The sequence below is a fragment of the Anabrus simplex genome, chromosome 1, assembly GCF_040414725.1.
Source record: "Anabrus simplex isolate iqAnaSimp1 chromosome 1, ASM4041472v1, whole genome shotgun sequence".
NCBI lineage: Eukaryota > Metazoa > Arthropoda > Insecta > Orthoptera > Tettigoniidae > Anabrus > Anabrus simplex.
This window is the reverse complement of record NC_090265.1, coordinates 1,515,660,190-1,515,686,520: the sequence shown is the minus strand read 5'-3', so window position 1 is coordinate 1,515,686,520 and position 26,331 is coordinate 1,515,660,190. Positions and strand designations below refer to the sequence as shown.

Below are 26,331 nucleotides of genomic sequence, written 5' to 3'. Positions count from 1 at the left end.
ACCTGATCAATAGAGTGGTGATTAGGGCAATCTCCTGTGAGATACATAAACGAAAATTAAATGCAAATTAAAATGGAACTGAAAACAACAGTGCTTACCCTAAGGCAGCCCATGCTGAAAGCGAGGAGTCGCCGACGACGTCAAAACTTTGGCACAGACAGCCAGACAGACGTAGATCGACAGACCTAAGACAGAAGACGAAAGACAGACAGGCCACAAAATGCTGCCTCGCTCACTTTAAAAAGGGAAGTCTGACCTTGGAGTAGCCAATCAGAACACAGGGGCTTGCCCATCGACTCCCAGATTCACCAATCACAACACTTTCTCCATTCGCGATATGCAACCAATATTCTCGAACACATATACAGGCACTAATCGTGAACCTTCCATTTCCCAGAATAGAGATGACATATTTCTAGAACTATAACTAACAAAGGCCGACACACCCTGTTCCAAAGGTTCGCGTCACAATCTTTCTGGACTGTTCCAGTAAATATAGAACAATAATCTAGTAGTTACAAATAAAATATGTTATCACAATATTTTATACAGTACAGGTTAGGTTGCTATATGGAATACGAACCAAATATTCTAGCACAACTCTCCACGTCATACAGAAAGCATTATTTATAAAGATTTACAAATAAAATCTTCTACAAACACTTTCCACCTCCGAGAGATTCTACACGTCTCATAAAATAACAATTGTTCAGTAACAATACGTAGGTCGAGTCATAAGACATGGCAACTAATTTTTTTTTGAGAATAGGAGAGAACACGGAAAATCTAAGATATGCATTTGGAAATGTATGGTATGTACTTGCATATGATGCCACTAGATAGTGTATGTAAACAACAGTGTGGGTCTAAGCATGCCCCCAAGTTCAGCGTGTGAGTGAGAGCATCACATAATGGAAGTCTTGTGTGCCATCCAGTGCGTGAGGGGCACACTGTCAATCCAGTTTATTACAGTTTCTTTTTGTTGTAACAATTGTGCCGTGCAGTGCAAACCAAATGTCCAGATCTTTTGGACAATGCCATAATCCTACACAATAACGCGACAGCTCAAACAGGAGCCATCGTTCAGTGTCGCTTACAACGGTGGGGATGGGAGGTTCTTCCGCACCTGCCTTATTCGCCTGATTTGAGCCCATGTGACTATGATTTAATCCCCAACGTCAAGAGGCCATTACATGGACAACGGTTTGCTAACAAAGAGGACATCGTAACAGCATTTTGGAGAGAGGTGTCACATGTTAGCGATACACATGCAACAAATGGTATTCAGCGCCTGCCCCACTGCTGGAATGCACAGTGGAAACCTTGGGTGATTATTTCAAAGGTCTGTGACCAGTGGAAACCTGTCTTTCGCACACAGTCTTGTGTATTTTCTGTCTATACCATAATAAAACAATATTTACCAATAGCCTGTGTTCTGTCACTTTCTTAGGAGAATCTCCTGAAGTCACAATTTGTCTTCAGGCACTATCCATAAGTACATGCCCTATATTTCCAAATGCATCTCTTAGATCTTCAGTGTTGTCTCCTGTTTGCAAGAAAAAAAATAGTTGCCATGACTTATGACTCGACCCTCATAGTAACAACAATAATGAAAATCGGAGCCCTTATGAATTTTATGATGATAGTGGCTCAGAAGATGATACTAGCGAAGGCACACAGAGTAAAGATGATACTGAAGGTATATATTTATAATTTTAAGCATAAATGTAAATATTACTGACATCCAAATATGAATTCAAAACAATATCTTGCATTTGTTTATAACTGGAATTCATTTCACAGCATACAACAGGTTCCCTAGTGTTTCATAATTGCAATATAGTTGGTCCATTATTGGACATAATACATTTTTCAGCTAACTCATTCCTGGCTGCTAGGCATTTCGCCCCAGTTAGCTGGAAAAAAAGTACAATGTCCAATAACGGACCAATATATTGGTATTATAAATCTCCTCATTCAGGACAAATATTTCAGGTTGCCTACGGGAATCAAGATCTATATCATTTCATAATTGCCTTAATATGTAAGAATATCTGCATATCTGTAAAGTTTTTTGTTTTTTTGTATATATGAGAGATTATGATTACATAAAATATCACTTTCATCAAGCACTTGTTTGCTGCAAGAAGCCATGTTTTGAAGCAAATTAAGTGACATCTACTAATGCACACTTCAATAATATCATACATTTTCCGACTTAGACAGATAATACTGCCATTTGTTGAAATACTCTCGTAACTAATACATGAACAAACATGATGTAGCCGTCAGAATATGTGCATAGCTTGTTCTTGATTTTTAGTGAATTGTCAAACCTTACATCGTAACAGCAGCTCGCAGCGTGGTGAGAATGTAATTTTGGCCGCTGTAAGCTCGCAGTTAGACTGGAAATATTTAACTACCACATATCATTCTTGCAGTTAACTGAGAGCAAGAGAAAGCTCAGGTTCAACTCTCTAGTGTTGTTAACAGGCAAAAATGGAAATGTTTCACTGACAACACTATTGCTATGTTGCAATGAACCACAGACCCCAGTAGAAATGACACCATTTAGTTTAGTTTTGAGACATGAATTCTGAAAGCATTCTATACCGGTACCTGCAGAAGTACACTAATTTTATGTTACAAGACAGGATATAGAGACAGGCATGAAATACGATAAAACTGTGAATTATGTGTTTTATGGCTGTAACGTAATAAAACTGCGGACGTTGAAACACTACCTGAAAAGTTAATTGAAGCATTAGATAGAGGTAAACTTATGTTACCCTCAGAACTGTCTTTAATTACAATTTGTGTTGTATGGTTTGTAATGCAGCTTATAGATAATAATTTTAAGAGCAAATTTTTAGTTAGCACGAATCAGCTAGGGCTTCTGAAGAAACTTACTTTACACATACTGACGAGTTATCTGAAAGACTGCAGTATTAGAATGATGATAGATTCAGAAGAACCTTGTTTGTGTTCATGTAAAGTTACTATAAATCTTGTGAATATTTGTAAACATTGTTGTAACATTATGCTGAATAATTTTGTAAAAAATGAGAATGGTGGAAAAGGATGTAATGTTGTTAGAAAACTTAAGAAAGTTGAAACAGCTTAATATTTTGCCTCAGATTGTAAATGAAGGTATGAATTCTGACTCTTTTGTTACCAGAGTTGGAAAGAAAATGCAATTGCATGATATTTATTATGTTCATAATGTCATGAAATTAAAAATATTAATGTTTCATTGACTAGGTTTCAAACTTTCCGAGGGTATAATTTTGGTTCCCAACTCTATTCTATTTCCTTAGTTGTAGGTACACCTTTCTTCTATTTTATCAACCCTAGAACCAGCAAGGGCGGGGAGGGCCGGGGTGTGGGGAATAAATTGCCTGTGTTGTCACATTTTTGGTGTAAAATGCATGTAAAATTTGTAACCTGAAAATACAATGTTTTAAGTAATTGTCTACCAAACTGTCAAATAGTCATTATTTCAATATCTGTTATTGAGTTCCTATAATACACTTTCATAGAGCAGGCAATTTTTGCCCCCATCCTCACCCCCAGACTTGCATGTAACAGATTTTCTCTCTGGCAGAATGTCTGAACGAAGTCAAACTATCAGTTTTCACTCCTGCACTTCAGTTGTTGGCACTTATGAAGATATTGTCACCGTTTGAAGTTATTACTGACTGCTTTCCAGCTGTGGGTCTGTAAAGAATGTAAACAATTCTCCCTACCGTTCGCCACTTGCCTTCACGCCCTTCCTCCTCCAACCACATGCACCTGGGACTCACAGTGTAGCAGAAAGACAAATGTACCCTTTGTTCAAATTAGAAGTGATTGTATAATAATGTTACGGAAATATCTGTCGCAAGATGAGGTAATTGCTACGTTGAATGATGAAAGTGATGTAGACGACAAAAGTGATCCAGAAGAAGATAATGTTTCCATTTGTTACAACAGTAAAATGGAGAATGGTGAGACAATACATCTAGAGTCAGAGTCAGAATAGAGAGGTTCATCCCCTAGAGAGCAGAACTTTCCTAATGCCAGTACTAATGTTGTAGTACTGAGAAGTGGTAGGGAATTTATTACTGTTGTTCCAAGACATGTCCGAAGATCAGTGCAAATTATAGTGAAATTCCGTGAAGGTTTGACAAATGAAGGTTTGACAACTAATATCACTGAGTCATTCAAGAAGTTTATAATTCCTGAAGTAATGGACACCATTGTCGAGCATATTAATCAGGAGGCAATTCTGAAGAATAAGAAACCAACAAACTCAAGAGAAATGTATTCATTCGTGAGCATACTGCTGCAAATGGATGCAAATAATGACAGCCTTGCCACTACAAGTTTTATGGGGGACTGTACCTGGCAAAAATATGTACATTGCCTCTATGAGTCACCTTAGATTTGCAGAATTGATATCTCTGTTAAGAGTTGATGACCGAATAACAAAGGCTGAAAGACACAATACGATATGTTTGCCCCGCTTAATGAAGTGCTTCAGAAAATTAATGACAAGTTTGACAAGTGCTATGTGCCTGGTTTTCATCTCATAATTGATGAGATGCTATCACTTTTTAGACAGAGATGTCCTTTCAACGTTTTTCTAAGAGATAAACCAGGAAAGTATGGAATTCTGATCAGAATATTAGCAGACTCTCATACCTGATATGTACAACAAATGGAGGTTTATAGTGGTAAAGATAAGAGGTCTAAAGAACGGTCTGCAAAGGCAATTGTGAAATGTTTAGTAAAACCGGTGGTGGGGTCTAGAAGAAACATCACAATAGACTGTTATTACAGAAGAACTATTTGAAAAAGCAAAGCTCACCTTAGTTGCCACATTGAAGAGCAATTAACAACACATACCAGAGGAGCTGAAGAAGAACCAGGGACGTAAGTTGTATTCCTTCATGTTCTTATTCACGGATCCAAGAATGCAAAGAGAACCCGTAACCCTGGTTTCATTCATCACCCACCTAAAGGCCACAAGGAATCTCCTCCACCTCTCCACCCATCATAGTAATGACAAAGTTACAATTCAAGTGGAAAGAAGAAAACCGACATCAACTTGTATTATAGCAATAAAGGAGGTGTAAATACTATTGACCAAATGGCAAGACATCACTCCATAAAATGAGGTGTGAGAAGATGGCCACTTTCTGTGTTCTTCACCCTAATAGGTATTGCTTGTATAAATGCCTGAACGATATTCACCAAGAATAACCCTGACTGGAATAAGAAGAAACAGAATCTCAAGAGGCTGTACATATTGGAGTTGGGACAACAACTCATAAGACCAATTATAGAAGACAGGGCAGATGTGTTTGGTTTGAAAAAAACCTATTATTTCAGCTATGGAAAGTGTCCTTGGAAGATCTTTATCCAGTGCTGCTCCAACTACTGCTTCTATACCATACACAAGACGGAAGATGCCATCAGTGTTTGAAGTCCGTTCACACTAAGAAGGGAAAAGATAAAATGACCAAAGTGACAATGTTCTGCCGCAGATGCTCCAGATATGTTTGCAAGGCTCATTCCACAAAAACTATTATCTGTACCAACTGTGAGAGCGAAAGTGAGAGTGAATGAACTCTGTAATGTTCCTATGATTTGTAAAAACTGTTAGCATCATACACCAGGCATTTCATTATTTTCTATGTTGTTTGTAAGTGTAGTCATTGTTAACTTATCACAATACTGTAAGATCACAGGTATCTATATATATAAAATAAGAGTTTTTTCTGTACATTGCTCAGAATTTGAAAAGAATGGTATTTCTGTATCGGTCATGTCCATAGTAACAAGGGAGTGCACGTTTTACTTTTCTGTAATTTCTGTCTGTCTGTCTGTCTGTATGTATGTATGTATGTATGTATGTATGTATGTATGTATGTATGTATGTATGTATGTATGTATGTATAGTATGCATGTATGTACAGTATGTATGTATGTATGTACACACATCACGAGAAAACGGCTGAAGAGAATTTAATGAAAATCGGTATATTAAGTCGGGGGATAAGCCACTACAATCTAGGCTGTAAATAATTTTATTCACACTGAGTGAAATGGTAGTTTAGGAGAAGGCCTAAAATTTTATTCTCAAATATTTATATTATTAGTGGCCCTATCGATAAATACTACATAAATAAAGATATATAGAATTAAATTTCTGATCATTTATGTCATACATTGTTACTGTAGTGGCTTTGATAATACAGATACTCGTGAATTTGTATTTTTGTTGCCAAGTCCATATCAACACCGAACAACGAGAAAATGGGTTAACAGAATTTAATGAAAGTCGGTATATAGAGTCAGAGAATAAGAAACTACAGTCCAAATTATAAACAATTTTATTCACCCTGTATGGAATTGTAGTTTAGGGGAAGGTGCCTAAAATTTAATTTTTAAATACCTGTTATTGGTCATATCGAAAAGTTATGGAGAATACAATTTCTGACCATTTATGTTTTATTCAATTTTACCGCACCGACTATGATAAGAGTGGTATTTCAGAGTTGGAAAAAAGTAATTGTGAAGGCCTACAATATTGAAAGCACATAACATTGATCAACAATAACATTACATTGACCATTGTTTGTGGTGATATTCTTTGTCTCTTTATGCTGCCGCTCTACTCCGATAGATGAGATTACTGCTGCGTACCGAGTACAATATAACACCCTCACTGAATATTGGTGGGAAATAGCTGGAGAATTAGAAAACTTTCTTCATTAGCATGTCATTCCTCTGGTTCATACATTTTCTGATACTGTACTGCTGGTACGTAACTCACTGGTTCATCATAGTATTCCAGCTATTCGATCCCTACTCTGACACACTGTTTTGAATGAGCAGTGTGAACTCTTAAGGCACAGGCTCACGTAGTAGTAGTAGTAGTAGTAGTAGTAGTAGTAGTACTACCTGGTCTAAAATTATGATTTAGGCATATTCCAAATTATAGCACCACAATTCACAAAATAACTAAAATTCAACCCTGAAAAAAGCTGTTTCTTAGAAAGAGCTTCTTCCTCATCACTTTTATTAAATTCTACATTCATTTTATTCAAAATTAGCAGTGAAGAGGAGGTTTCTCCTCTGGCTTGGAGGAAAAAATTGCCCCCTAGTCAGATAGATTTTTCCACCAACAGTGTAGTGAATTGAGATTTTACAACTCATCGGGTACTCCTAGGAAACAGATTAGTAAAAAGGCATAGTTTTTGCCGTGGGGCTCTCCACTATTCGCCCCCCGCGAAAAAGAGTGTTCACAGATCACTGCTGCCTGCAACCTAGTCATTCCAGCTCTGGAACTTTGGACTGTTAGATCGGCAGCGTATGATTGTTTGTTAAAAGTGAGAAAATGTGTGCCTTTTCATTTGATCAAGTATTTCATGTGAAATCATTGCTTTCACTCGCGCCATTTCTACTGACGTCATTGTGATGACCTATGTTCATTTCAGTTGGGAAAACCACTAAGACAGTCTTTCTGAGGATGTAGAAAGGCAGGTGGAGAGTGAGTGTCTACCATTATAATGCAATTCCCCAACCTGATTGTGACTAATGGTAGGCAAGTGGGCCTCACCATTATAATGAAAATTCCCTAACGCAGTCTTCATATGAAAAAAGACATTTGGTGATTTCTCCATTGCGTTTCCAGGGTAACGTTAAGAGCTATAAATTTAAAATAATCTTGCTCACAACATGTACTCTACCTAACCTACAATTCTGTATATAATGAAGAATTCCATTGCAAAGCACAGGTACATCAGCTAGTTTTGTAATAAAACTTGATAAAAGTGTTGAAAATAATAGCAGGTAATGTTTGACCCCTGCCCCCCCTCCTCCTAGATGTTCATGTGAGAGATCTTATCTTGGTAGTTATATGGTAGTTCTAGGGTTTTCAGATTATCCTTGGTAGTTTTTTATTTGCCATACTTAAACATTCATTTATAACCATCAAATCTCTCATGCCCCTCTCTGGGACACACAAAATGCAATGTACTCAATTTAAACTACTTTACTTGCGGAAATATCAATAAACGAAGAAAGCAAATGAATGTTATTACATGTTGAGAGCATTTCTTCAATAACTGAAGAGAGAAGTGGGACATTGGAAAAGTGGGGAAGACGGTACAGTAGCAGGAATTGGGGGGAGGGGGGCACCCCACTCGTGGAGAAAATATTACATTTTTATTCTATTGTAGCTGCCTGAAACCTGAATTACAGTATTTAAAATAAAAGCAATATGTACAAGCCCTGTTGTCTCGTCAGCTAATTCTTTCCTTTATTTTCTTTAATTATTAAAAAAATAAGTCATAAAAACATGCACAAAATGCCGTTTGTCGCAGCTAACTGATTTGTATAGCGCCACAGCAAGTAGTGGAGACTTTGCATGTACTGTGAGGAAGGGTAGCAGAGGTATATTATTTATCAAGGTCATGGAAACTGAGGTATGATTCACGCACTTGCCACGCAAATTCGTCAGTATGGCAGTCCTTTTAATGTCTGTTAGTTTCTTAATGTACAGTCAAATGCTAAATGATTTTTAATTGTATATGTTTTGAGGTACCTGTGGAACAGCAGAGGTGAAAGACGGTTCGGGCTGGAATGGGTCTAACTACAACTCCGAAAGATGAATTAAAAATTTAAATAAAGGTTATATTTTCAATAGACAACAAGATTTAACAAATTTTCACTAGGAATAGACAACAAGATTTAACAAATTTTCACTAGGTGAAATAACAATGAAGAAAATCAGGTACAATTATAACTTTACAAACGAAAGCACAAGTTAAGGGGTCCTTACAAATCCTGGGCTTCGAGCCCCAATTTCACAATCCTTGAGCTCTCAGCTCAAAACCACAAAATACCAAAGGGCAGAAAGCCCCTAATTCCATGGAGCACTTGCTCCCACCCAGTAATGTCAAGCCTCCTAGAGGCAACTTTCAAAATACCAGAAAGAGGAATACCAGAGAGGGGAATTCCTCAAGGCAGTATTATCGGACCTTTATGTTTTCTTATATATAAATGATATATGTAAAGGAGTGGAATCGGAGGTAAGGCTTTTTGCGGATGATGTTATTCTCTATAGAGTGATAAATAAGTTACAAGATTGTGAGCAACTGCAACGTGACCTCGAAAATGTTGTGAAATGGACAGCAGGCAATGGTATGTTGATAAATGGGGTTAAAAGTCAGGTTGTGAGTTTCACAAATAGGAAAAGTCCTCTCAGTTTTAATTACTGCGTTGATGGGGTGAAAGTCCCTTTTGGGGATCATTGTAGGTATCTGGGTGTTAATATATGGAAAGATCTTCATTGGGGTAATCACATAAATGGGATTGTAAATAAAGGGTACAGATCTCTGCACATGGTTATGAGGGTGTTTAGGGGTTGTAGTAAGGATGTAAAGGAGAGGGCATATAAGTCTCTGGTAAGACCCCAACTAGAGTATGGTTCCAGTGTATGGGACCCTCGCCAGGATTACCTGATTCAAGAACTGGAAAAAAATCCAAAGAAAAGCAGCTCGATTTGTTCTGGGTGATTTCCGACAAAAGAGTAGTTTTACAAAAATGTTGCAAAGTTTGGGTTGGGAAGAACTGAGAGGAAGAAGAAGAGCTGCTCGACTAAGTGGTATGTTCCGAGCTGTCAGCGGAGAGATGGCGTGGAATGACATTAGTAGACGAATAAGTTTGAATGGCGTTTATAAAAGTAGGAAAGATCACAATATGAAGATAAAGTTGGAATTCAAGAGGACAAACTGGGGCAAATATTCATTTATAGGAAGGGGAGTTAGGGATTGGAATAACTTACCAAGGGAGATGTTCAATAAATTTCCAATTTCTTTGAAATCATTTAGGAAAAGGCTAGGAAAGCAACAGATAGGGAATCTGCCACCTGGGCGACTGCCCTAAATGCAGATCAGTATTCATTCATTCATTCTCTCAATCTTTCAAGCCTATTAAAGGCAATACCAGACTTTACAATTAACTGCCATCAAGGCAGAACTTACAAATATAAACAGGGGTATCTCGTACCCAATCTACTGGGCCTTCGCAGGAAGGAAAACAAAACGGGTTAAGATAATGGCCCAAAATACAAAGCCGAATGGAGACGAGTACTTGCACTCCTACATGAAAGCTTGTTAAAACCTAAGTGGCGCTATGCCGATTCAACAGGGGCTATTCCCTCACTAGGGAGGTGACTCGTATAAGAAAATTTTAATACCTTAGGAAAGAGAAGAAAATCGGTTATGAAAACGTAGTCACCTCACATCAAAATGAATGGGAGCTCGAGAGGGTAAGGCACTCTCTATCCCCGATTTACAGTTGAAGTAACATGAAAATTTTACATCGAAATGGTATAGGTTACATCAAAACGGTTTCGGACCTTCCACGAGGATTAAACTGCTGAGCTAGCAAGAAATTAAAGATGTTAAACAGCCATTACCTTTTTGAAGGACTGCTGACTGATGAAAGAGGTGCTTCCTGCCTCCTGCTATTCTTCCGTACACTAAGCTAGATGTTGTACGAGTGGCGGAGAGCCAGGAAAATCAGCAGTTTTTATACTCTCGGGGAAGATTCAAGATCTTACATGAATGATTAAGACACACCCACAGTCGTTTATTGGGTAGCTTACAGTTACACATCGACACTGGTAAAGAAAGATGCCATTGGCTGAAAATTAATGACAGAAATTTACGATTGGCTAATTTCAAAACTGGCAGAAAGAAAGATTAATTTTGCCAACCCACAAATGAAAGAACAACATTTAGTAAAGAACAAACTTATGAATACAAAATATCTTCTAGAAAAGTTCCTCACTTCACGCCAGGATGCATGATCGTAGTTTTTGGTAGAGACATCTGTGAGAGAATGTCCACACTTCTTGATAATTAGAAAACAAAAAACAATTCGAAATTAACACGGTGACATCTTCAGATAAACGGTTGAATTAATTCAGTTTCAAAGTTCAGAGTTTCAACTGTAGAGGAGAACTTTAAGGCGGAAAATTCAAATGTGCGGCGTATAGGTGTACCAACCGGTACAGTATAATCATGCCATCCTTCTATGTAATTGTAATACATACGCAATACCGATACTTTGGTGAAAATTTTATTAAACCGTATTGAATCAAAATCGCAAAAAACTAATATTACCACACTCAAGTAGATAAACTGTAAACCTTTACCTCCCTCGAAATTCACTCAGAGAGCAGCAAAACACTTATAATTTTGTAGGATTTTTTCTATTACTTTTGATATATACAGTATAACCCCTCCGCCATATCACACAATTCCAGGTATTTTTTGTTGTCTGTACATATTTTTGTCCCCCCACTTCTAACTTCCAATTACCACTACAGAGAAGGTAAGTTATTTTTTGTTTCATCATGTGGTATAAAAGTGTACTAAATTAAATAAATTTAATTATTCAATTAATATATTATACTGAATTAATAAAAAGTAGATTTTGTAATCATGAACAATTGAAGAACTATAATGATTATTTTATTAAAATAAAACAAAAAGTTATTAAAGGTCTTTCCACAAAATACTATGGCAAGAAATGGGAATATTCACTCTCCACAAAGATATCCTGTAAGTCCCTGAACTGCTCAGCTGTTGTTTTCTACTGTCTTTCTCTTAGCAATTTTTTTAATTTATATGCTTTCCCTGCTGGTATTCTTTTCAGAAAATTATATTAAGACTGACAAGATAGCATTTAAAGATTCATAATAAAACCAATAGCCTCCGTGGCTTGGACGGCAGTATGCCGCCCTCTCACCGCTGGGTTCTGTGGTTCAAATCCTGGTCACTCCACGTGGGACAGGTTTTTTGCCGGGTACTGCGGTTTTCCCTGTCATAATTCATTTCGGCAACACACTCATATATCATTTCATTTCATCTGTCATTCATTAATCATTGCCCCAGAGGATTGCAACAGGCTTTGGCAGCTGGCATGATTCCTATCCTTGCCGCTAGATTCATTCATTCCATTCCTGACCTGGTCGAATGACTGGAAACAGGCTGTGGATTTTCATTTTTAATGTAACCAATCATATAAAATGCAGGAGTGTGTGTGAAGGCTTGTATTATTAACAAAAATAAAGGCTATGTTATTCAGGTGAGAGCAGATGGCAGTGCTGATTGATTAAAGCGCAAATGTCAGACCTCAACTAAGCTGATCATGTGACTTCACTTGCAATCTCGTTAGCCACGCAAGAGAATGTGTAAGACTCTAATTGAATTCAGGTCCTTGCAGTTGCATACTCTCTACAGCAATGTCTGGGGTCTTTGAATGTGTACAACAGGCAAGAGCACAGTGTCGCAGCACGTGTATTGAAGCAGAACATACATTTGCATAGTTTCTATAAAATATTACAATTAAATTGCCAGGTAAGAGTTTCATTGTCAACCACCTCAAAATCTACTTCAACTATTGATTTCCGACCTATGATTTAATAAGTTTGTTCTTGTCCGTTGTCATCCCTAGAAGTTTGAGTATTGAATTTTGATACACCTTGCATATTACTTAATTTCATGTTTTTTATATACTGTCACATTGAGTAGCTATGATCACTAAGTGAGACTAAATATGATCCTTGAAACTTCTAAAATTATTTTTTACATATTATATACTTTTTACATTTTAGTTTGTGACTTTTAGTATTTACCATTATTTTACAAAATAACTGATTCTTAAAATTCTCACTGCAAAGCTTGGACCTCTTGGGGAGAAGAACATCTTTGCATTTACTGAAAATACATTCTACAGGGACACTTGAAGGAATACATGTGTTTAATTTTACGAACACCCCCAACAATGATGGATTTTGCAGGTCCATGTGAATACTATGGAGAAGTTTGAAATTGAATCCAGGCTCTTGGCATGCAATCTAGTGATTAGAAATTGTATACAATCACCTCTCCTACTCTGCTGACCAACATTCTGATGGTGAAAACTTTTCCACCACGAGACTCAAACCAACTAATTGATACCTTAATGATTACGACCACAAGGCTAGCTGCCTTATACAAAAAAGCCATACGGATTTTCTTTGTAATTCCATTGTTTCTCCAGAAAATTTTGCTTTTTGAGCAACCACTGGCCAAGGCCTTGTCGGCTAGGTTCTTGCCCCAGTTGGATTGACCACTAATAAAGTGTACAAAGAGATCTTTGAAAACTAATTCACAGAATGGTTAATAAATATCATTTCATTACCAGTAGGTTAAAAATTACAGCTTACATGGTTAACTTTAGGTAGAAACAGGTGTCAGTGACATCGCTGACTATCAGCTTGCCAACCAGGGGTAGCATATGTTTTGCTAGTTTATTTATAATTTTATTATGTGATAGTATTCTACTGTTAGTAATGTTTACATAATGCATCCACGTATAGAGTTTTGATGTTTTTTTAATTCCTTACTCCTCTTTCATTATCTCCAGTTTTGAAACTGCCTGCACAATACTGCCAATACTGAATGTTATTGTTGGTATCGATACTTATTTCCAATATTGTCAGAGTATACTTTAATTACAAGTTGCTTCACGTTGCACCGACACAGATAGGTCTTATGGTGACGATGCGATAAGAAAGAGCTAGGAGTGGGAAGGAAGCGGCCGTGGCCTTAATTAATGTACAGCCCCAGCATTTGCCTGGTATACATCACTGCACATCCTTGGCTTTACAGTCCATATGCTTGTGAGTGTTGGAGCTCCAATGTCGATGACAAGAATGTAATGAATACCAGAATGTTAAGAGTACAATTTTATTTCAAGAAGTAAATTATGAGTAAAAGTTACAATTGTTAAAAACTAATGATTACAAGTAAAAATTGTTGGAAATGTATTTGTTATAATAATAGGCCTAATTTGATTACTTTTATTCAATGACTTTCCCTCACTGAAAATAACTGTGTGTCACATTTATTTTGTACTAGGTCTCATCTATGGTTCAGAAATATACTCAACTAAACAAAGACGTCAGCAAAATTCAAGCAACAGAAATCAGATTCATCAGAACTATGAATCAAAAGACAAGCTCAGAAATGAAGTGAGTAGGAAGGAAGCTGCATCAAGGTACAATCACCAGTGTTATGAAAAATCACTAAAGTGGTATGGACATGTAAGGAGAAAGGACAATGAAAGAACTGCAAGGAAATAAAATACTTGTCTCGAAATGGAAGAAAATAGATCAAGGAAACGTTCAATACAGACAGTGAAATCAGATGTGAAGGAAAACAGATTCATGTGGAAAGATGTCCAAGAACAAAAATTATATAAGATAGGAAGAAGTGGTGAGTTCTTGTATACCACACCTAATTCATCTGTACAGTTTTGAGTTCCTATTAGTCTGTATCATCATCACATTTCTGAAAATCAAACTACTTTTCAAACTCTGCCTGTATTACTTTGAATTCTTCATAGACACATCATAATTTCAAAAACGTTCAAAGAAACATACCTTGGCCAAGTATACCTGGCAGATCAAGCGGTCAAATGGCTTGAGATCTTTCAAGCTTCTTGTTAAAAATATGCCTCTTCCTTGACAACCCGTTTCTGGTTTACAAATGTATGTTCGGTTGCGTTTGGAGCGAGCGTACGTCAAAGCATCACCGTAGCTGAAAAAGCAAAAAATGATTAAAGAACAAATATCTCATACTTGAATATAACTTATGTTTTCAGGTACAGAAATAATAGATTTAAAATAAACTAATTACAACTTATCTGTCATATTACACAGTGTAATGTTTTGTTGGAAAATATTCCAGTGTTGAGAAATTATGGAAAATTCTTAATATGTTAGACACCAGTTACATTTTCTGTTGTCAAATCTTACAAGAAACATTTCCTGTATCCTCTTGACAGTGAGAATAATTAATTTTCTTCTCTGATAGGTCATCTTGTTGTCTTCCCTCAGTGGCATACCAGCAACCCCTGCTGTGCAGGGGAGAGGGGGGACTAAAGGAGTCTCTGGACACCAGGGCCTTGGTTTGATTCAGTGCATTAATGGAAATGAATTCGTAGTCATCAGATAATGATGCCTGAATTAATTTGAAATAACTCTACGTTCAAATTATTAGTTAAATAATGATGAGGTGGTTTCATAGTCTCCAGTCCAACAGTTAGAGCCAGTAACTCATGCTCCACTATTTTCCACTAATGAGTGACACCCTTGGTGGGCTTGGTTCATTGACATGGTACTGAGGTTATTTCTGACTTCTAAGAAAGAGCTCTAGTATAGTGGGCATGTCATAACTCTGTTCTGCCACCAAGTAGCTGTGGCTTTGTAAGAATTTGAGTAGTTGAGTGACTCTCAACACTACAATAATTCACATGACATTTCCTGCACATTTGGGGCTTGGGAGTACAATACAAAATTTCCGTTCCATATTTGACTACGCCTCTCATTTTTGGAATCTCCATAGGCTGGTTCCGTTTGTAATCAGAGAATGTGTAACTGTCAGTTCGGTCTTCAGTACCAGTTCTTCAGGTGACGTTTTCTCACATATCTACATTGCGCCATTGCTTAACGTCTGTAGGTATAACCTTAAAGTGCCCTACACATGTCCCCCGGGTGGTGCTAAGTAAGCAACAACATTGGCTGCTTTTCTTGCGGATATCCCAGCAAATAGAGGATACGTTACCGAGCTCGATAGCTGCAGTTGCTTAAGTGAGGCCAGTATCCAGTATTCAGGAGATAGTGGGTTCGAGCCCCACTGTCAGCAGCCCTGAAGATGGTTTTCCGTGGTTTCCCATTTTCACACCAGGCAAATGCTGGGGCTGTACCTTAATTAAAGCCATGGCCACTTCCATGCCATTCCTAGACCTTTTCTGTCCCATCGTCGCCATAAGACCTATCTGTGTCGGTGTGACATAAAGCCACTAGGAAAAAAAAAAAAAGTGAGGATACCTCACAACCGTGATCATGAGTACAAACAGTTCTTCTTAGAGCCAAATAACAACAAAGGACCTAGGACATTCAGTGACAATACTATAACTAAATGTTGAAGGCATAAGCATGGCAGTGAGACAAGAGTGCTGAATGACAACCAAGTGGATGTAGTACTCTTACAAAAAACTCACTGTGAAGACCAAATCCAACTCCTCTCCAGATTTAAGTTGCCAGGATACTGTCTTGTTGCAGAAACTTTCCACGAGAGCTACAGAACAGCAACTTACACTAAGAACATCGAGCAGGTAGAAGCTTTAAGTACAAGCGCTGATAATAATATATTCACCATCAAAATTAGAACTGCTGGATTACAAGTTATCAACATCTATAAACCTTCTTCCCAGCCCTGGGTTAATGAAGCCATCCACAATGTGGACCATCTTACTGCCATCTTAGGGGATTTTAACAGTTGCCACACCATCTGGGGATATAAAGATACCAATTCAGATGACAATACTATACTAGAATGGGCAGAAGCTGAAGATATTTTCTTGATGTATGATGCCAAAGAGAGAGGTACCTTTCACTTTGCTAGATGGAAACATGACTATAAAACAGACCTCTGTTTTGTTTCCAAGGACCAACAGGGGAGACCGCTCCCCTGCAGAAGAAGTCAGCACAGGCCAGTTCTTCTGAAAGTTGGTATTGTTCCAATTATAAAATCAAATGCAGTGCCCAGATGGAACTTGACAAAGGCTAAATGGGATTTCCTCACCAGCGAGATGGGACACAATATCCAATGGATTCCACAAACTCTTGAAAACTATAACCATTTTACTGGACTGATATGTTCTATAACAAAGAAGCACATTCCCTGAGGATTTAGAAAGGAATACATCCCAGGGTGGAGCGAGAGGTGCAAAGAGCTGTATGAAGAATACCAACGGAGTAATCAAATGGAAGTCGCTGATGAATTATTGCATTGCTCAGACTCTGCCAGGAAGGAAAAATAACATACACTGACGTCTAGTATTAACTACCAATGCTCCAGCAGAAAAGAATGGTCCCTCCTTAAGAAGCTGGGCAGTAGTACTCCTAATTATCACAGCAAGAACTCTAAAATAAAGCCAGAACACACAGCAAACAGAATTGTTGGCTTAACCAGAGCATCAGCAGACACAAAAAGGGACAAAACAAGGCAAATTCTAAACGAGCTAAAGATAGAACTATCCAGGGCTGAAACAAACTCTCAGTTCTCTGAGGATTTTACTGTTGCAGAGATCCCAGCAGTTTTGAAGGAAACAAAATCAGTCCTAGAACTATGGAATGGCTTGCTAAATTCTACAGTGACATCCTAATGAAAAGAAGGCTCCCACGTCTTCTTAAAAGAACTAAAGTAGTTGCTGTTGTGAAGCCTGGGAAAAGTTGCTGTAATGTGGAAGATTATTAGCCTATAGCTCTACTGAATATCTGCTACAAGGTACTAGAGAGACTGATCTATAACAGAATCTCAGCTACAGTACTTCAGCACATTCCAGTTGAACAGGCAGGATTCAGCCCTAACAGGAGCTGTTGCGATCAGGTTTTGGCACTAACCAGCCATATTGAGCAGGGTTTTCAAGAAAAAATGAAAATGGTTGCTGTGTTTGTGGACTTATCAGCCTACGATACAGTCTGGCAAAAAGGAATGATCCTGATGTTCCAGAAAATTATCCCTTGCAAGACCGTAGCTTCCTTGTTCAACAAAATGCTATGCAATTGCCTAATTCAAGTACATCTCAATGGAAAAATAAGCAGATCCTACAGATTAAATGATGGACTGCCACAGGGTTCTGTTCTTGCTCCACTTCTCTTCAATCTCTACATGGCAGATTTTCCATCTACTGCATGCCAAAAGTTTATATATGCTGATGACATAGCCCTAACAGAACAGTCTGACTTCGAGACCGCTGAAGCTATTCTCATACAAGATCTCCTAAAAATGGATAGATACTCCAACACCTAATGATTGAAACCCAATATAAACAAAACAGAGATTAGTACCTTTCATCTAGACAACAGGAGAGCCCATTACATTCCACAAGTACAATTCAGAGGCCAACAGCTAAAGTATTGTGCTCATCCAAAATACTTGGGTATTGTGCTGGATCACTCTTTGACGTATAGAGAACACCTCTGCAGAACAGCAGCAAGGGTTAAACCATGTAACAACATCCTTTAAAAACTCAGTGGCACTAGTTGGGGGAGCAAATGCTAATGTCTTCTGAACAATAGCTCTTGCCCCAGTATTTGTTGTATTGTATTGTATTTTATTTTGTCCAACTGATCATACAGTGATATGGGACACGTCAATAATCATATTTACAGTAACAAAGGATAAAACAGTAATATACATGCCAAGATAAATAAAGAGAAATATACAATGTGGTAAAGAGGCACAGATTTAAAAAAAAAAAAAAAAAAAAGAAAAGTGATACATAAGTTAATTTTCAAGAGCTAAGTATTCTTCAATAGAATAAAAACAATGGTTAGAAACAAATTTGAATAATTCTTTCTTAAATTTTGAACATGGTTTTATCTGCTTAATGTAGTCTGGTAATTTATTAAATAAATGTTCTCCTGCATAACTCAGACTTGATTCATATAGCTTAGTTTTGTGTGGTTCTATGTGCAGACTGTGCCTATTTCTAGTATTATACCTATGTACATCAGAGTTGATGGTGTAGCTGTTTACATTCTCCTTCATATATACAAGTGTATGGAAGATATAAAGGCTAGGCAATGGTAAAATAAAATAAAGTTTAAAGTACTTCTTGCAGCTTGTCCTGCTGCCGACATCGGCCATTCCTCTAATTATTTTCTTTTGTAACTTAAAGATGACTTTGCTATATCGTGACTTCCCCCAGTAAATGATTCCATAGGTTAGTATGGGATGGACATATGCAAAATACATAATTTGGCAAGCCTTTAAATTAAAACTATTTTTCAAAGATATTATCATGAAAAATATTCTACTAAGCTTTTTCCCTATAAACTCTGTATGTTTTTCCCAGTATACCCAGTTGCAGAATATTGCAGCCCTGTACAGATCAACAGCACACACACAGGTAAAGTTGATGTCCAGCTGAATGATACCATGAGGTCAGTGTCTGGCACACTCAAATCCACACCACATAAATGGCTGCCAGTATTAATATACATACAGCAGATGTATCATGACATAACCTCATACGTTTTCTTACACAAGACAGATCATACAACACACAAATAATATGACCACAGTTTGTACCAAATAAAGTCTGTACATAACTATGTAAATAATAATAATAATAGACGTAAACAACTTCATGGCCACACCTCACAAGTAGTAGTAGTAATAATAATAATAATAATAATAATAATAATAATAATAATAATAATAATAATAATAATAATAATAATAATACCTACTAACCAAGCTCGATATTTTTGCCTTTTACCCATGGGTTTAGAGAATTGTTTCCAAGTTCTACTAGTCCATTACACTTGCAGCAGGTGTTGGGTCAGGTGTTTGCAATGGAATAAACAGAATGAGTGGCTTTTATTCAGGAGTCCAAGAAAGAAAAGACTTGGGGAACTGCTCATTAATTTCACTGTGCAGCTCAAAATTTAAACTTGGTCTTAAAAGACACTGCTAAAATTACTCAAAATCTCCTCATTTTATAGCTGTCTCAAGAGAATGTCTTGTTTCAGTTCTAGTATTAATAGGTGGGAACTTCTTGAAGACAACAGAAAAGCTCCAACACTAAAGAAACTCTGTCCAACAAGGTGGTCATCAGTTCACGATACACTGTCAGCAATTCATTATCGCTATCTGGACATAAGGAAAGCCTTAAGTGTAATAGGCTTCATGTATAAGAAATCAGATGAACATAAGGAGTCCCTTTATTTAAAGAAACAGTTATAAACATTGTCGTTCATGCAGTTATTCAATACAAAATACTGATAACCACCAATATTATATTTCAGGCTCTGCAGTCACCCTATGAAAATCTTTACATTGCTTCAAACTTTCTCGATGGAGCAATAGGCTCACTTTCCATATTAAGGAACTCTCTTGACAAAAGTGAATGAAGAGGCTAAAATTATGGCAGTCCCATGTTGCTTTTCAAAGAAGTGCAATGCAAAATTAATAAAAATTTTTGATTAATTATGTGAAGATGAACAATTTGATGATCCACAGCAATAGTTTAAAAATTTCTGTTTATTACAAAAACTTTGGTCTTTTGCTTAGCCAGCTGAGAATCAGATTTACAAGTTTGTCAGAAGTCCTCCACAAATTTGAGTGTTTACAACCTACTACTCTTGCAGCTGCAGTAAGTCTTTTGCAAGAATATCCAAATGACCTATCTACAGACTTGCCTCATTAACTGTTGATGATCTGGAACATTCTCAAGAAAGAAATTTGCCTTCTGCGAAGTGCCTCAGTGAAAAACTTAGCAGATTTAATAATTAGGAATCACACGATTATCTTGAGTGTTCTGGATGTTTCAGTGGCACTGAAATTATTCTTGACACTTCCAGTGACAGCAGCTACGGAGGAAAGGTCTTTCTCAAAATTAAAACTTGTTAAGAACCATGTACGTAGCTCAATGATGTGAGAATGATTGTCTGCTTTGAGTATGATTAGGATTGAAGCGGACACAGCACGAAAATTAAATACAGATGCCCAGGTGGACAGGGGCTGCAAGATTTCCAGCTGGCAAATACAGAACACTTTAATTTCTTTTCCATATAGCACTAAAATAAAACACCACAGCCATTTAATGAATGAGAGAAGAGACCAGGGATGTATTAACTAATAAATAGCACTAAGATTATACCAGCCTGAAATATTTATTTAATTTGTTACAAACTAATAAAGCGTTAGTCTTTAGAATGAAATGTACATTTCACAAGTACTTTGTCATTTGAAGATGCAATTTGCAACAATTTCTTTTTCAACAAACATTTCTTGTGAAATTCCTCACAATTCTCATCATAGTTTAAGTATACAGTTCAAAGTTTTATTAAATCTACAGAGCTTCTGTTTCTATCATTTCTAGCCACCTCTCTGGCATTGTTTTACTTCAGAGAGTTACTTATAGCTTTTCACCAGCAACACCCTCCCCAGTAAACAAATTGACTATGTCAATAACATCTGAACACATGTCATACATATTCAGTTCTTCCTGTAAATCTAGTGTCTCCACTAACTTCAAATTGCTGAACTGAGGTAACCATTTACATAGCTAATTAACACAAACCCCATAGATGAAAAAGGATTAGTTTTGTTTTGAGAATATAAACCACCGCCATAGACTTCCATCTTGATAAATATATATTTTGTTTTTTACTGTACATATGTCCAACATATCAACAATGAAGCAATAAAATTTCTCCAATAAAACAGCATTTCTCTAACATGCTGCCTCACCAAAAGGCATTGCGTTTTGCATAAGAAAACTTGAAACAAGAACAACACAATAGCAAATAGTTACTTCTGCATACATAAGGAATATTCTGAAATAATGAATTGGTGACAATATCATTAGTTGTGGAAGGTTAATAATAACATGTTGTCACCTCTAAAATGAATGTCATTACTAATACAGTACATTTTGCATAATTACTACATCACAAATTATTCATGCTTAGGAAGAATACACAGCTTTCTGATAGGTCTCTTGATCACACCTGAATCAGTTCTGACACTAGAAACTCTTGCCAGTGCATCGTCACCAGGATGAATTATCTCTATCACTCCCTTTTGCTAATGCGTAGGGGATAGACTGTTGTCCTTTATAAACAAAACATCAACAGAGCAGGGATTTGGATATTCCTTGGTCCATTTGTGATGCTGTTGAAGTGTATTCAGGTATTCTTTATGCCATCTCTGCCAGAAGTCCTGAGTCATCTTTTGAACATGTTGCCATCGTGGCAGACGGCTGAAGCTGGAATGGGCAAATTTGTAATCAGGAACTGTCATGAGAGGTTCCCTAACAAGGAAATGAGGACATGATGCTGCATAGGCTTTTGGGCTTATGCCGTGTCAAGAAAAGAAGGTGAATTTCTTTATGTTTCGCAGGGAACTGTGCCCTGCGTCCTCAGAAGAAATCTTGACTGTCCACGAGAAAAGAATTTCACCTTGTTTTCTTGACACGGCATAAGCCCAAAAGCCTACACAGCATCACGTTTATATGTATGGGCCGTGAAAGCATCAATGGCAAGAAGGAAATGAGGAGTTAGATAGGATGAATCAGAAGGATCATCACTGAGTCTTGAAAGAGGATGAGAATTTAGACAAGTTTCTATTTGGGCTGATAAGGTTGTTAATTCCTCAAAGGTGAGAACTGTGTTTCCCATTGTTCTTTGCAGGCAATACTTAGAACTCTTTACCATAGCTTCCCAGGCCACTCCGAAGTGTGGTGCCGAAGGGGGAATGAAGTGCTAGTTGATTTCTTATGTTGATGCAGCTTCTATACTACTACTTTGTTGTTCGGTTTCCTTCAGGAAGTTCTGAAGCTCCTTCAGCTCTATTACAGTGCCAATAAAGTTGGTCCTGTTGTTACTATAGATGTTAGAAACACAAACTCGGCATGCTGCAAAACAACGAAGTGCTGCTATGAATGCACTTGTTGATAAACTGGATATGACTTCAAGATGGACAGCTCTGATTATGAGGCAAGTAAAGCCTGCATTGTAGGATCTATTTGTTTGTTTATTTCTTTGAGTACCAAATTTTATTAAGAATGGTCCAGCATAGTCTATCCCTAATGTTCAAAAATGGTCTGGGAGATTTCCCATTTTCTGCTCATTAGATATTGCCTTCATTTTTAAACAAGTTGAATTGATATGTTTCTTCACAATTTGGCAAATACTTGGGATCAAGTACCTTTGTCTAAGGGAGGATATAAGCAATTGAGGTCCTGCATGGAGTAACCTGAAATGTTCATTTAGGATGATAAGTTTGGTGAAATGATGTCCAGCAGGCAAGATGAGTTGAAGTTCAGATTCATATGGTATGGGTGCATTTTGCAGTTGTCCTTCAACTTGAAGATAGCCATTCAGATCTAGTACAGGGCTCAAGATCTTTAATTCGCTAGTGACTTGAGATATTCTAAATCCAAATGGTAGCAAGTAAAATTGCACAATTCCAATACATTTGTTGAGAACATTGTTTAGCTCCTGAAGCCGCAGCGGTGAAGAATAAAACCAATATAATGGTCCGTTATTGGACATTATAAATTTTCCAGCTAACTCATTCTGGGTTGCCTGCGTTTCGCCCTCGTGTGCTAAGTTAGGCTCGTCAGTTGGGACTTAGCACACCACCCAAGACGCAAGGCTAGTGCATACCGTGGAGGCCACTGCATAGGCTACTTGAAGCCACCAGCAGTGCCAATGCACTATGAGAGCTATGTCCCATTTCCAAAAATTGATGCCTGCCTGGCCATCAAATGATATTTGTCCTGAATGAGTAAATTTATAAAACCAATATAATGGTCCGTTATTGGACATTATAAATTTTCCAGCTAACTCATTCTGGGTTGCCTGCGTTTCGCCCTCGTGTGCTAAGTTAGGCTCGTCAGTTGGGACTTAGCACACCACCCAAAACGCAAGGCTAGTGCATACCGTGGAGGCCACTGCATAGGCTACTTGAAGCCACCAGCAGTGCCAATGCACTATGAGAGCTATGTCCCATTTCCAAAAATTGATGCCTGCCTGGCCATCAAATGATGTAGATGTTGATTCCCATAGGGAACCTAAAATATTTGTCCTGAATGAGTAAATTTATAAAACCAATATAATGGTCCGTTATTGGACATTATAAATTTTCCAGCTAACTCATTCTGGGTTGCCTGCGTTTCGCCCTTGTGTGCTAAGTTAGGCTCGTCAGTTGGGACTTAGCACACCACCCAAGACGCAAGGCTAGTGCATACCGTGGAGGCCACTGCATAGGCTACTTGAAGCCACCAGCAGTGCCAATGCACTATGAGAGCTATGTCCCATTTCCAAAAATTGATGCCTGTCTGGCCATCAAATGATGTAGCACACGAGAGCGAAACGCAGGCAACCCAGAATGAGTTAGCTGGAAAATTTATAATGTCCAATAACGGACCATTATATTGGTTTTATAAATTTACTCATTCAGGACAAATATTTTAGGTTCCCTATGGGAATCAACATCTACATCATTTGATGGCCAGGCAGGCATCAATTTCCTCATAGTGCATTGGCACTGCTGGTGGCTTCAAGTAGCCTATGCAGTGGCCTCCACGGTATGCACTAGCCTTGCGTCTAGGGTGGTGTGCTAAGTCCCAACTGACGAGCCTAACTTAGCACATGAGGGCGAAACGCAGGCAACCAAGAATGAGTTAGCTGGAAAATTTATAATGTCCAATAACGGACCATTATATTGGTTTTATAAATTTACTCATTCAGGACAAATATTTTAGGTTCCCTATGGGAATCAACATCTACATCACGCGGTGAAGAATCTCGTTCATTGTGTCTTTTACTGCAGTTGTGGATGAATCTGAAACAATGGATATACGACTGGTACCAAAAAGGCTTAATAAGAGGGTCACACAAGACAAGAAATTGTACAGAAAAGCTAAAGTTGATGAATTTGGGACTTACCTTAAATCACAATTCAGTTGTTGGATAAAGGAAGGGAGTAATGTGGATACACTTTGGGCTAACTTTAAAGGAATCATATGGGAAGGAGGGAAAAGATTTGTACCTGTTAAGAAGGGTAAAATGACCTCAGACCCTGTTTATTATACAAGGGTAATAAGAAAATTAAAAAGAAAATGTAGAATAGTAACCAGGAAAATCAAGGTAGGGAGAATAGATAAACTAGAAAAAAGTTAATGAGGGAACTGAATAGAGTGAAAAAGGAAGTAAAAGAGAATTATATGAATGGCATACTTCAAGAAGGTAATGACCACAAAGGAAAATGGAAAAAGCTGTATTCATATTTATCAGGAATCAAAAAAGAAAAGGAATCCAAATTTCTACATTGATGGGAAAAGGGGGACACTATTTAACAGATACTGAGAAAGCAAACCTATTTAATAGGGAATTCAGAGATTCAGTAGAAGATTGTCAGGAGTTGGAAACCGAAACAGAAGATAGAGAGGAAGAGACACATACGGAAACAAGAAGTTTCTCATTCACAAATGAAGATATTTTCAGAGAAATCCAACTGCTTCAGCAAGGAAAAGCAGCAGGAAGTGATCAAATTACTGGGGAGGTATTAAAGACAATGGGATTTAGCCAGTATGGATTTAGAAAGAAATTTTCTTGTGAGGCACAACTGGTGGGATTTCAGCAGGATATCTGATATTATCAGATCAGTTGGATTCAGGAGGCCAGTTAGATTGCATAGCCATAGATCTTTCCAAAGCCTTTGATAGAGTGGAACATGGAATATTATTAAAGAAATTGGAGGGAATAGGATAGGACATAAGGGTTACACGTTAGATAAAAACGTTTCTAAATTCAAGGGTTCAGAAAGTCAAAGTACGAAATAATGTATCGCAGGAAGAGAAAGTTTGGAAGAAATTTGCACAGGGTAGTATAATCAGTCCGTTACTTTTCTTAATATATGCAAATGATTTAGGGAATAATATAACATCAAGAATAAGAGTGTATACAGATGACATAATTGTTTATAGGGAAATACATAACATTGAGGATTGTTCAGAATTACAAAGGGACCTTGAGAGTATCCAACAATGGGTTGAAGAAAATAATTAACTGTTATAACATTTACAAACAGAAGTTTTAAAACTGAATTTGAATATACTTTGGATGGGGTAGTTATCCCAAAAGATGGCAAGTGCAAATACCTAGGTGTGAGATTTGAAAGTAATTTGCACTGGAAGGGTCATATGGATGACACTGTTGGGAAAGCATACAGATTGTTACATGTCATGATGAGGCTACTTAAAGGATGCAACAGAATTAAAAGAGAAAAGTTACTTAAGTATGGTTCGTTTATTATTGGAATATGCAAACAGTGTTTGGGATAGTGTGCAGAGGAAAGCAGCAAGATTTGTAACAGGGGATTTCAGGAGAAAGAGTAGTGTATCAGAAATGTTAAAGGAACTTGGATGGGAAACTTTAAGTGAGAGAAGGGAGAAAACTAGACTTGCAGGATTACTAGCTGATGTACCCGTGCTTCGCTACGGGATTCTCAGAAAGACTGACTTTGTGGTTTTCTTAACTGAAATCAACATAGGTCATTACAAAAACGTAAGTACCGAGCTCGATAGCTGCAGTCGCTTAAGTGCGGCCAGTATCCAGTAATCGGAAGATCGTGGGTTCGAGTCCCACTGTCGGCAGCCTTGAAGATAGTTTTCCGTGGTTTCCCATTTTCACACCAGGCA

The 26,331-nt window shown here is 37.5% G+C and overlaps 1 protein-coding gene across 1 annotated transcript in view; it reads right to left on the bottom strand.

Annotated features, from left to right (window-relative positions):
* The window catches only part of LOC136879866 (tubulin polyglutamylase ttll6), a 651,223-nt gene that overhangs the window by 318,074 nt on the left and 306,818 nt on the right, over positions 1–26,331 (bottom strand). Inside the window, exon 6 of the mRNA XM_067153263.2 lies at positions 14,489–14,645. Coding sequence (XP_067009364.2) covers positions 14,489–14,645 — 157 coding nt within the window. The remainder of the gene's footprint in view (positions 1–14,488; positions 14,646–26,331) is intronic.